This window comes from Acinonyx jubatus, chromosome B3 (assembly GCF_027475565.1).
Source record: "Acinonyx jubatus isolate Ajub_Pintada_27869175 chromosome B3, VMU_Ajub_asm_v1.0, whole genome shotgun sequence".
Lineage (NCBI taxonomy): Eukaryota > Metazoa > Chordata > Mammalia > Carnivora > Felidae > Acinonyx > Acinonyx jubatus.
In genome coordinates, this window is record NC_069386.1 from 4267685 (window position 1) to 4280119 (window position 12435).

The 12435-nt window shown below is 53.6% G+C and overlaps 2 protein-coding genes across 14 annotated transcripts in view; both read left to right on the plus strand.

Annotated features, from left to right (window-relative positions):
- The window catches only part of CPEB1 (cytoplasmic polyadenylation element binding protein 1), an 89293-nt gene extending 81993 nt beyond the window's left edge, over positions 1-7300 (plus strand). For 12 of the 13 annotated variants that reach the window (XM_027068169.2, XM_053223491.1, XM_053223495.1 and 9 more), the window contains 4 exons: positions 1502-1700; positions 3126-3220; positions 3761-3841; positions 5812-7300. In XM_027068169.2, coding sequence (XP_026923970.1) covers positions 1502-1700; positions 3126-3220; positions 3761-3841; positions 5812-5922 — 486 coding nt within the window. In that variant the 3' untranslated portion in view covers positions 5923-7300. Of the gene's footprint in view, positions 1-1501; positions 1701-3125; positions 3221-3760; positions 3842-5811 lie in introns of those variants that run through there. The other variant, XM_053223498.1, reaches the window with a different exon arrangement.
- Positions 7301-8998: 1698 nt separating this feature from the next.
- On the plus strand, positions 8999-12228 carry RPS17 (ribosomal protein S17). The gene is made up of 5 exons (XM_027068178.2): positions 8999-9155; positions 9446-9597; positions 10109-10214; positions 10747-10812; positions 12104-12228. The coding sequence occupies exons 1-5, from the start codon at positions 9153-9155 to the stop codon at positions 12182-12184; spliced, it is 408 nt and encodes a 135-aa protein (XP_026923979.1). The 5' UTR covers positions 8999-9152; the 3' UTR covers positions 12185-12228.
- The last annotated feature ends 207 nt before the right edge of the window (positions 12229-12435 follow it).

Sequence of the window (12435 nt, forward strand, 5' to 3'; positions counted from 1 at the left end):
ACCACACTGCTTTCCTCAGTGCGGCACTGCTGTCTTGTCGCTGTGTGGGGCCCGTGTTGCTCTCCCACCTTGTTACACTCCAGGGCTTGGTTAACACGCTCCTTCGTCCCTGTCCCCTGCTTTCACAGGGAGAGGCTGCCATGGCCATACCACAGACCCCCTGAGCCGCCTCTGTGCCCCTGCTGACAACTTCCTTGTCTCCTGTTCTGCCGCATCCCCTTGCAGTGATTACATGTCTGTCTTTGATGTGCTGGCTGTAGGCTGTCCTGGTTCTCCTTTCCTCTCAGACACTTGACTTCCTTGTGTCCCCTCCCTGCCCCCAGTGCGGTCGGCATTGAACTCCCTCCTCTTCTCATCTCTCCCTGTCACTTAAACGACTCACTCCTGTGGCTCTCTTCTCACTTTTAGACCCAGACTCATGTCCTCCATGAGCCCCACCTTCCCATGGGGCCTTTCTTGACGATGCCCTATAATCCTAGACTCTTGTGTTCAGTGTAAGGAAAAGCTTGGAAAGCTTGCTGGCCCTTGGGATATAGACCAAGACTGTGATACTTGTCCATGGGGGTGGAAGAAGCAAAATTGGCTTTTCATCTTCCAGTGAAGTGAGCTCCCCCCAGTCAGATGCTCATTAAGGTCTTTTAGGCCTGGACCCCATCAGCGCGGATTCTTGGCTTTCCCACCATGCCCAGGCGGTCTGACCCCTCTGTTGAAGAATCTTCTTGGTCTTGGCCTGTTGTGTGCCCAGTGCCACCAGCCTCCTCCACGTCTTTCTCACCTGTCCTCCCAGCTACTGGTTTCTGCCTCCGTTCTCTTTCTGCTTTGAGACTTGTTGGATTTTCACAGATCTACCTTTCCAAAAACAGCATTCGTCTGTCCGCTCCCTTCCTTGTGGAGTTCTCTACCTGCTATGCCAGAGTTTGTTCTAGGCTCAGGGGACTCAGAGGTAAAGGACCCAGTCAGCTCTTGCCCTGGTGTGTCGCTGCTCTGTTAGACTGCCACCTGCATCTCTCTGGTCACTTCACTGCTCCTGGCATGCCTGCTGATGCGCACATTGGGCCAGGAGCTGTCTCACAGTGGTACCTCGAGTATCCCCACTCCCTGTCCTTCCAGCTCTGTCCTTCAGTTTCTGAGTCCTTCATGATCTCTGTTCATCAGTGACTGTGGTCCTCTGATGGAACCACACGGTTGAAGGTTGTGACAGAGTGCTAGGTTCCTGGGTGTGACTGTTGGGTACCATTGTGCTTGTTCTCCAGGGTGAGTGACTGCTCTTGCGCTTCTTTTCCCCATTTTGGACACAAAGACTCAGTAAAATGCATCTTTGGTTGGGTCTGGTGAGGTGGCTGCCAAGTGCCTGTGTGCCTGGGACTGGGCAGTACACCTCCTCCACTAGATGGGTCTTGGCAGTCCGTTTGAGCATCTCCCGAGCATGCGCCTCACGGTACAAGAACCTGTCTCTCTCTGGCTCCTGGCCAGGGCTGATCCACCTTTGGGTGGTTTCCAGGTGCAGGTGATCCCCTGGGTCTTGGCTGACAGCAACTTTGTCCGGAGCCCATCTCAGAGACTTGACCCCAGCAGGACGGTGTTTGTTGGTGCCCTGCACGGGATGCTCAACGCCGAGGCCCTGGCAGCCATCTTGAACGACCTATTTGGTGGAGTGGTGTATGCTGGGATTGACACAGATAAGCACAAGTATCCCATTGGTAAGTGTCCCACTTCTGTGTGGGAAAGCTTGGTGGCCCCTGGGACTGTGCTAGACCAAGACTGTAATACTTCCCGTGGGAATGGAGGGGGAGGCCTGACCCAGGTCTACAGATGAGCATAGGTGAGCAGCATGGCATCTTTTTCTAGAGAAGCCACCAGTACTGACCGTCTGTGCCTGCCTCTCTCCCTACCACTTCCCTTGAACGGGGAGAAAGCGGTAGGGGAACATAGGAAGTGATAGGAAGGGAAAATGACATAGGAGCTTTGCTTGGAAACTAAACCAGTCTGGGACAGACAACAGGTAATCTTTCATTAAAAGGCCAGGACTTCCCTGAACTTGCCTGTTTTTGTTGTTGTTAAGAGTTCTTGAAAAGTGGCCTTGTCTCTAGGGTCAGAGACCAGGGTCAGGCTGAGGGACGACACCGATTGACTCGAGCAACAGCGTGTAGTCATGGCCTGTGGCGTCCTAGCTTAGGGGAGTCTGCGGGCCTAAATGCTGGGTTTTGGGTCAGCCCCCCTGGGAAAGGAGATTCATTCCCCAGTCCTAGCAGAGTGACCTTGGTGGTGGAGTTCGGAGGGGGAGCAGAGCCTGAACTTTTTGATCAAGACCTGGCTAACCCACTTCCCCAGATGCTTAGTCTGCCCACCCACACTGAATCTGATCAGGAAGGAGCACCGTGTACTCATCAGTGCTGTGCTGCAGACTGAGGACAGGGAGTCAGAGGCTGCGGGGGCAGGGGCAGCATTAGTCAGGATGAGGCTGCCTCCTGGCCCGGAGGGGTGCCTGCTGCATCACCTGTACACAGGTGTTCGTTGTGTATCTGCCTGTGCCAGAGGGGTCTCTTCCTTCCCGCTTCTTTTTGTTTGTTTTCTTGTGAGTTTTGTTCTTTTTGTTGTTGTTTTTGAGAGAGAGAGATGTGTGACTGGGGAGGGGCAGAGGGGGAGAGAGGGAAAGAGAGCATCTTACGCAGGGTCCACGCTCAGCATGGAGCTGGATGTAGGGCTCCATTCCACAAACCTAGGATCCTGACCTGAGCCAGAATCAAGAGTCAGATACTCGACGTACTGAGTCACCGGGCGCCCCTCTTTCCTCCCCAAATCAGTCCGTGAATCCTTCCCCATTCCTGAGTGGTTTGTGCCACCGTGGTCTATAACTACACTGTCCGGTAAGTGTGGTTGCTGTGTGTTTAAAATACAGCTAGTGCCACATGTTGAAATGATAATATTTTGGATATATTGGGTTAAATAAATTATAAAAATTCCACCACTTTTCACGTAAATGTGGCTTTTGGAGACTTAAAATTATGTATCTCCTATTCTATTTCTGTCTCATGGCCCTGGTCTAGAAACAGGGTATCTTCAGTGTTGACAAGCAGCATTTAGGAGAATTTGGGTAGAAGGGAGGTTTGTTCTCTTGTTTCTAGGATCTGGTCGTGTGACTTTCAATAACCAACGCAGTTACCTGAAAGCAGTCAGCGCTGCTTTTGTGGAGATCAAAACCACCAAGTTCACCAAGAAGGTGAGTGTGCTGGTCTGTACCTTTACTCTGAGCCTTTACTACCCAGGGCAGGCCTGAGACCAAAGCTGTTTGTGTGCTGCGGGTGCCCAGGCAGTGGGTCAAGCTCCTGGGCACTCAGGTGAAGGCTGGGGTTGGGAGTGGCTTGGCGATGGCAGGCTCAGGAGGGAGAGAAGCTGGGATTGTTGAGCCTTTTCAGTATGTGGGGTGTCTTCCCTCACTGGGTATTTGACTGGCATCTCTGGGCAGCCGGCTTCCCATTCTCCAACCTGACCTGTGTTCTCTGAATGCTTACCTGTTGCTGGGTGATCAACTGCTGGCGTATAGTTTCAGAGACTCATGTTGTGGAGCCTGCCAGCCAGCTCTGGGGGACGTGTGAATCTGTCCTCTGGCGGCTGTGTTTGTACACTCTCTCCCTGCAGTTCTCACCTTTAAAACAGTAAACATCCTGCACTACTGTTGCCCGGTAATGTCCCTTCTCCTCTGGCCCGTTGGCCTCCTGGTGAGAAGAACCACTTCGTTCTCCTGGTTTGCTTTGTGCAGGTTCAGATTGACCCCTACCTAGAAGATTCTCTGTGTCATATCTGCAGTTCTCAGCCTGGTCCTTTCTTCTGTCGAGATCAGGTGAGTCCCCTGGGGCACTCCAGATGTCTAGGAAGTCCCTACCCTCAATTAAAAATTGTCCTGTAACATTTGTCACTAGAAGGTTGGTGCTCTCAGGTACCTTGCGGTTGTCTAAGAGCACAGAAGAGGCAGCGGTAATGTTCTCTGATGGTGAGAGCAGGGATACACTGATAGCTTGATGGAAAACTCTTGGGAAAGCTTTTGAGTCCAGTCTTGATATGCTGGCCTTCCCTGTGCCTGGGGTGTTGTGTGCAGTGTCACCCCGAGGCCAGCAGGGAGTGTTGGTGGATGAAAGGAAGCTGGGTGGGTGTGGTCAGCAGCACCTGTGACCAGGTACCATAGTTCTAACACAGGCCTTCTCGACTGATTTTTCCCTATTCAGGAACCCCTTCTGTACTTGTGAATCTCTGCACTCTTGTGTTTGTCCCTGGTTTATATTCACAGTTGTGAGAAATGGGCAGCTTTCTGTTGAATGTTCCTGGGTGGGAGCAGGGATGTGGATGTGTTGGGGTAGTGTTTCTCAGGTGTTAATGAACACACATCACTTGAGGATCTTGTTTATTTTTATTTTTTGAGAGAAGAGAGGGAGTGCAAGAGGGGAAGGGGCACTGGGGTGGGGAGAGAGAATCCCAAGCAGGCTCCTCACGGTCAACACAGAGCCCATCGCGGGGCTCATTCTCACAAACTGTGTGAGATCATGACCTAAGCCAAAATCAAGAGTGAGGAGCTTAACTGACTGAGCCACGCAGGTGCCCCAAAAGAGAGAGAGAATCTTTTTTTTTTTTAATTTTTTTTTCAACGTTTATTTATTTTTGGGACAGAGAGAGACAGAGCATGAACGGGGGAGGGGCAGAGAGAGAGGGAGACACAGAATCGGAAACAGGCTCCAGACTCTGAGCCATCAGCCCAGAGCCTGACGTGGGGCTCGAACTCACGGACCGCAAGATCGTGACCTGGCTGAAGTCGGACGCTTAACTGACTGCGCCACCCAGGCGCCCCTGAGAGAGAGAATCTTAAGCAGGCTCCATGCTCAGGGTGGAGCCTGATGTGGGGTTTGATCCCATGACCCTGGAATCATGACTTGAGCTGAAACCCAAGAGTCGGACGTTCAACTGACTGAACCACCCAGGGGCCCCCAAGGATTTTGTTTAAATGCAGATTCTGATTCAGTGGGCTTGGAGTGGAACCTGAAATTCATTATTCCTGACGAGTTTGCAAGTGGTCCAGTGTTGCTAGCTGGTACCATACTTTGACAAGAGTTAGGGTAAGTCGGGCCTGTTGAGATACCCACAGTCAGTCATGCTTGGGCTTTTTTTTTTTTTTTTTTTCCAGTGGTGCTTATTGCTCAGGCTCTTAACCAGGGGATAAGAGTTAAGCTGGAGGCTCCAGAGTGAGGGTGTGAGGTAAATTTGGGTTGTTGGGTAAAACCTAGAACAAGTGAGCAAGTATTGCTGACATCAGCCTCTTCTAGCAGACTTGTATGTGTCCGTATCGTTAACAGATGATCCCCATTTTCAGGTAATTGTTGAAAAGTTGGTGAGGTGTCACAGCTAGCAAGAGGGGGGCCGAGACTGAGGGACATACCCAGTCACCTGCCCTCAGTGTGAAGAGAAGCATGTTGCCTAGCACATTAGGACACGGAACCACGTAGGCTACAGCTGCTCTGTAGGAGGTGGAGGGGCAGGGGGCCTGACGAGCAGCCCTGGCGGTAGGAGGGGTGAGGGGAGCCAGCAGGGTCTCTGTGCACAGTAGGAGCTGGCGTGTCTGATCGAGTCAGGCACTTAGTGGATTTGCTACGGTTGGTCCAGCCTGTGTGTTAGAGGTGAGAAGGTTCCCCAAGACCGTGTCTTCTAACTCCACGGAGACCACCAGGAATCCCCTCCTCCATCTCCAGGGCAGACAGGCGGCACGGGCAGCAGCTCCCGCTGGTGCCAACACAGCCGTGGCTTCTCTTCCTGTCCCCCAACCAGGTGTGCTTCAAGTACTTCTGCCGGAGCTGCTGGCATTGGCGGCACAGCATGGAGGGCCTCCGCCACCACAGCCCCCTGATGCGGAACCAGAAGAACCGAGATGCCAGCTAGAGGAGCCGGCCGTGCCCGGTGGCCTGTGGCGCCCAAGGCCGGCGGGTCAGGCAGCGGCCTGCACCATCCTGCCCCTGGCGACCAGGGAGCTGGCTTCCCAAGGACAAGGGAAAACCGTAGTCACCTTTGCACTTGCTGAATCTGTCTTTGTTTCTGCACTAATTAATGCACAATGAGTTTTGTCGGGTTTTGTTTTCAGGGGGTGCGCCAGGGCAAGGACCCTCCGGCCCACCCTCCAAGCGACTCTGTAGTTTTCCCAGATTTTAGTTCCTCATTTTGCCGATGAAAAGCAAAAAAAAAAAAAAAAAAAAAAAAAAGAAAAGCAAAAGGAAAAAAAAAGAACTACGTGTCGGGAAGGTATTGACACGATGCCTACATCTAGGTTTATTTATTAAAAGCGCTTTTTTACATTCCTTGCAATACTGATGGTGATGGTGTGCAGGTCTCGTTGGGTTTGTTCTTGCAGTTGCCATACAGTGCCTTTCCATTTATTTAACCCCCACCTGAACGGCATAAACTGAGTGTTCAGCTGGTGTTTTTTACTGTAAACAACAAGGAGACTTTGCTCTTCATTTAAACCAAAATCATATTTCATATTTTACGCTCGAGGGTTTTTACCGGTTCCTTTTTACACTCCTTAAAACAGTTTTTAAGTCGTTTGGAACAAGAGATTTTTTTTTCTTTCCTGGCAGCTTTTAACATGATAGCAAATCTGTGTCTGGGGGACTGCTGGTCACTGTTTCTCACAGTTGCAAATCAAGGCATTTGCAACCAAGAATAAAAAAATTTTTTTGGATTTGAAACTGGACCGGATAAACGGTATTTGAGCGGCTGCTGTATATAGTTTTAAATGGTTTATCGCACCTTCTTAAGTTGCACTTCTGTGGGGGGGAGGGTTGATAGAAGTTTTTAATCACAAAGTCACAGGACTTTTTTCTTTTGTAACTGAGCTAAAAAAGGGCTGCTTTTTGGTGGGGGCAGATGAAGGCTCACAGGAGCCCTTTCTCTCAGAGGGGACAAGTACACTTTCCTTATTTCTTTCAGTTGAGAAATGTATGAAGGAACAGTTGCAGTCACTGAAATGCTACTGGAGTTGAAAACTTGACTTTTTTTTTTTTTTTTTTTTTTTTAAAACAAAACCTACTTGCCCCTCTTTGGGAAGCTGTGTGCCAAAGAACCAGTGTCATACCCCCCCCCCCCTCCTGCTGAGCTGACGTCGCATTGTTGCATATCCCAGCTACTCTGTGGGTTTTGTGAAGCTGTGTGTGAAGTCTCTACCTCATTGTAGTATATGCAGGCAAGACTGCACTCTCCTACAGACGTGTGGAGTAAGCTGTGGTGTAGTTTTTTTGGCACATAATAAACACGTTGCAGCAGAGTTCTGCTTCTGTCTCTGTCTCAGGTGTGGGAGCAGTGGGGCCGAGGGGCTATATGACTGGAGAGTAAAAATCCCTGTTTCCTTGGATTTACTGTGGTGGTATTCCAGCCGGGTTGAGGGCGGGGCCGTGTGGGAGACCTGCCCCTGTCCGTACTCCTTGGTCGGTTCACGGTCAAAGGCACCTTGGAGATGCCTCTCCAGCAGGCGGATAGCTTTGGTCCAAGCATAAAAAGCCCTCACACATAGCTTCTTGGAGCTCCTCTTCTCACAGCCTCAGAGCCAGCTTGGAGGAGTCGGAGGCACAGCTCGGGCCCCCTGTTCTCAGCTGCCCCTGTAAGCCTCGGGCTAGATTTCTTCTTGGGAGGCTTCCCATCCTCTTGGACTCACCTGTGCTGACCCAACCCCTTTCTGAGAGGGAGAAGCTTGCTTTTTGCTACTCTTCAAGAGCCCTGTTAATTTGGACTCTTTATCACAGACTCCCAGGATTTGTGAGACAGTCTGCTGATGATTTTCCCAGGTAGGTTGTGCCTGGGCCCTGCTGCCGGGCCGATCCTTCGGAAGATAACCCAGCACGCTGAAGCAACCCTTCTGCGAGATGTGCAGGAATTCACTGTTGGGGTGGGTGGCGGGAGTCCCTGGGCCAAGAATGCGAGGCCTGGCTGGCAGCAGCCTCCCATGAAGTTTGCCCTTGCTGGTAAAGCTCCTGCAACTCCCTCAGAGGACCAGACACGCCCACCCTTTTGATGTCCTATTCCATATGGCATAGAGGCATCTCTTCTCCCCTCTGTGCCCCTCTTCTCGGGATAAGAAAGGTGCCACGTGCAGGTAGAGGGCTTCCTGCCCTGTATAGCCTTCCGTACCCATCCATCCAGAGTCTGGACTGGCCAAGGTAACCAGGAAGGGAGTTGAAGGCGGGGGCCCAGCCTGAGGCCCTTTACCTCCTACCACCTGGCCAGCCCAGCCTTTCCTTAGGTGGGGGCCTGGGGCTGGCCTCAAGAGTTGGGGGGGAGCAGAGCCAGAGGAGGGGGCAGGGAAAGCCGGGGGATGTCTGCTCTGGTGGTTACAGAAGGGCCTGGTTTGGGAATGGGTGCGGCAGGAACAGCCTGAAGACAGATGGTTGGAGGACGTACCTCGGTGGCTGGGAGCACCGCCGGTGGGCTGGGTCCTCTGCATGTTTGAGAGCTTGCGGGGCGTTGGGAATTAGCTAAGCAAAATGGCCCTATGCTGAGGAAACAGCGCTTGTCATGGTGACTTAAATCTTACAGTAGCTTTAAGAGGCTTTGGTGCTACTTTAGGTTGGAAGGAAAGCCCATGATAAGGTGACACTTGGACAATGACCTGGAAGAAACGAGCTCGGCCTCTCCCAGGTGCAGCCCCCGCCCCCAGGCTAAACCCACACGTCTCGGACCTAGGGACGGCTGAGGGTCCTGGGAGGGGAGGGGAACCGTCCCTGCTTCCTTACCTTTCCGCACTCCCGAATCGCCGTTCCCAGGACGCTAAAGCCTCCCTCCGTCTCGCTGGCGTGTGCAGAAGACACGCACCCCTTCTAGTCTAGGCCAAGTAAGGCGATCCAGTCCCAAAACCGACGAGCAAGAAGCAGGGAGCCCAGAACAAACCGGGGCGGGGCGGGGCAGGGAGCGGAAGTCGCGCCCGCAGAGGGCGGGCCAAGCGCTCGTCCCGCCCACCGGCTGAGGATGGGCCGCCTGCACTTCCGCCCCGCCCCGCTGGGAGTCGCTGTGGAGCTCCTGAGGAGGACTCTGCGCGGCCTAGGTTAGGCGGAAGCGCCTTTCTGGCCGGCGCTTTATAGGCCTCTCTGTTGCTTCCTGTTTCCTCTTTTACTGTACCCGCCAACATGGTAGGTCTCTCGGCTCCACGCCCCGTCCCCCTCAATCGTCCTCCATCCGCGGCTTTCCGCGGCCCCCAGCCCTCGAGGCCGGGCGCCGGACCCCGCCAGGTCCTGGCCTCCGCGGGTCCCTGGCCTCCGCGCTGAGCCCCGCGCTCCAGCGCTTCCCGACCGGCCGGCCCTCCTCTCCCCTGGGATTCAGCCCTAGCCCCCAAACCCTGCACCCGTCGGAGCGGGACGCCGCACTTTTCCCCGGAGGGCTGCTCTGGCTCGCGAATGACCCAGTGTTGTCCAACCCGCAGGGCCGCGTCCGCACCAAGACCGTGAAGAAGGCGGCCCGGGTCATCATTGAGAAGTACTACACGCGCCTGGGCAACGATTTCCACACCAACAAGCGCGTGTGCGAGGAGATCGCCATTATTCCCAGCAAGAAGCTCCGTAACAAGATTGCAGGGTGAGTTGACGGGCCTGGTGGAGGACGGGGAGTCGCAGCTCAGGGTCCGCCGAGCTCCGACTCGGGAGCGGGCCGGGTGCCCTGCTGCTGGCGTCGGGACGAGCGTCACCGACGCGGCGGGTTCTCCTGCGGGCCTGCCCTCCCGGACGGGGCTGGCCAGGCAGAACCCCCGGGAGATCCTGCTCCGCACCGCGAGGCCTGGCCTGGTTACACGCCGGGTCAGGGACTTTGGAAGTCGGAAGGAAGGAAAAGGGAGGCGGGCGGCGGCCGAGAAAGCTGGAGGTGGAGGATTGGGTGGCTCGGAAAGAACGGGAGCCGAGAAGGGTGTGTGCGAGGCGGCGGAGCTGGGTGTGCGCGCTCGGAGCCCGCGCTCGATCTCAGGGTGGTGAGTCCTGCCCCTTCTCCCGGCGTAGCAGGAACCGCAGCTGCTGTGCGTCTCTCCGGAGACGGCCGGGACCGGCGGGGGCCTGGGTGCGCGCTCAGGGTTCTCACTGGCTTGTGCACTTTGCAGCTATGTCACACATCTGATGAAGCGGATCCAGAGAGGCCCGGTGAGAGGCATCTCCATCAAGCTGCAGGAAGAGGAGAGAGAAAGGAGGGATAATTATGTACCCGAGGTAAACTTCCTGGGTCGTTTTTGGGCCTCTGGCGCATCGTGAAAGATAAGCAGGTGCCTGGTTTGCCAAGGGAACTCCACAGAGTCTTAAAAAGGAGGTCTTCTATCCATCTATCCCTCAACCAGCTCTAGGTGCCCACAATCCGTGTGCCATAGCCTTGTTTTGCCCTGTTGGGACCATTTGGGTCCGCTCTGGTTTTTCACGTGAGAGCCCTTAGTGGTGTGTGTTGAATGATTGCCGATGGCCATTTGTCCTGGTTTGAGTATTTGCTTTAGCATAACATCCCGGAGGTGTGCACCTGGTGTTGAGGTTTACTGAAAACTGGTTGGATGTTCATGAGGGTAAACGAAGGTAAAACCAGGATAACTGATCCTTGGGTGCTGGGATCCTTACGCACACTGCTCACCTTGCGGGATGCCCTCCTCCCTTCTTCCCCCTCCCACCCCCCCCATTTAAGAATCTTGGGGGAAAGGTGGGGAAAGTGAGAGAGAACTCACTCATTGATATTTGGGGCCTGCCTTGTTACTTCTAGGTCTCAGCCCTGGATCAGGAGATCATTGAAGTGGATCCTGACACTAAGGAAATGTTGAAACTTTTGGTAAGTGTGCGCTGAGTTTCTAAAATAGGATTTTGAGAACCATCGGTAGCTTTCCGTGATCTCTGTTAAAACTAGCAGCCAGGTGTTCTTCTCAACGTCCTTCATACATGATTTCCTTTTGTCCTCCCCGTGCCCCAAGAGACCCATTCTGCTATTTGTGTTTCCTACTTGAGGAAATGGCAGCTTGAACACTAGTGGGTGGAGGGTTGGGAATCTCATCTACGCTTCCGACCACTAGACACACCGCCTCCAACATGGGGTTCGCTGGTTAGTGAAGATGGAGATTGCACTCCACCGGAAGGTAACTCCCAAAGGCAGTGGCCATTCTCCCATGGCTTCCAGGACACCCTTCCTCCCTTCTTGCCTTGTCTTCTTATCTCTGGCCGCTCCTTCCCTTTGCCCCTTGGTTCCAGCTCTGGCTGTCCCTTCATACTTCGTGCTTTCCCTCGGGGACGTCACTCCTCCTGTGTCTGTATCCTGGCCACTCGTAAGAAGTGTCGTCTCCTCTGCACATGCTTACCAGGCACATGTGTGTGGCAGTTAAGATACCTTTGTGTGGCTTCTCTTAGTTCTCCATGGTTTGATGAGGGTAATCTGGGCTTCAAAGTCCAGCACACAGTGATTCAGAGCAACTTCATTTTTTCTTTTTTATGATCGCAAAATGTGTAAGACGTTTGGAAAGGTAGGTAGTGAGCAGAAGGAACTGCGTACCTACCACCCAGTTTCAGACGTGACGAGCATAGCTAAGGTCTGCTGTGGACCATTTTCTCCAGAAATAACTACTATCCTGCATGTAGCCTTTTAGTTTTTTCTATAAGATTGGTTTTTGAGGATGAACCGGGGCATGAAGTTCCAGGTGTGTGGCAGACTCTCAACAACTGTTTGAATTAGTGAAGCTTCCTACTTGCGTGTGGCCCTGTATGTGGCCCAGGGCGGTGATCCTCAAAGGAAAAGATGACCCTCGGGACATTTGGCAATGTCTGGGCACACTTGGCTGCTACAGCTAGGGGATGCTAGCAGACATGAGTGGGCAGAGGCCAGGGATGCTGCTAAAAATCCTACAGTGTCCAGGACAGCACGCTGACGTCTGGCTGTTGGGAGTGCATGTTCCTCCAGATCTCAACTAGACCCCCTTGTGAGTTCATTGTTCTGGGGCGGGGAGAAGGCCCCTGTTGGCTTTCTGACTCCAAGCTGGTTGGACGCCAATAGGCCAGGCCTGGCGGTGGTACTGGGACTTCGATCACAGACCTCAGCAGTACGGCCACACTGAACCCACTTTGTTGTTTTCCAGGACTTTGGCAGTCTGTCCAACCTGCAGGTCACCCAGCCTACAGTTGGCATGAATTTCAAAACACCACGTGGAGCCGTTTGAATCTTTGCTGTGCTGTAATACCTTCAATAAACCTTGGACAGTAACCTTGCCTGTGTCCTATGTGGGTTCTGTGCCAGTAGCGCTAAGGGCAGGAGTCTTTCTCAAGGCAGAAATCCTGAAGAGCACTCTGCAGTGGCAGCATCTGCAAGGGGCCTCTGGGCCGTGGGCGTACGGACGGCGGACATCCTGGAGAGCTGAGCCCCATGGCTACGTTGCTTGCCAGCCCCACCCTGCCTGGCCCTGGCAGGCCC

Coding starts and splice junctions, on each gene's coding strand:
- RPS17 (XM_027068178.2), top strand. Junction 10,215..10,746: donor GGGATAATTATGTACCCGAG/GTAAACTTCCTG, acceptor TGTTACTTCTAG/GTCTCAGCCCTGGATCAGGA. Junction 10,813..12,103: donor AGGAAATGTTGAAACTTTTG/GTAAGTGTGCGC, acceptor GTTGTTTTCCAG/GACTTTGGCAGTCTGTCCAA.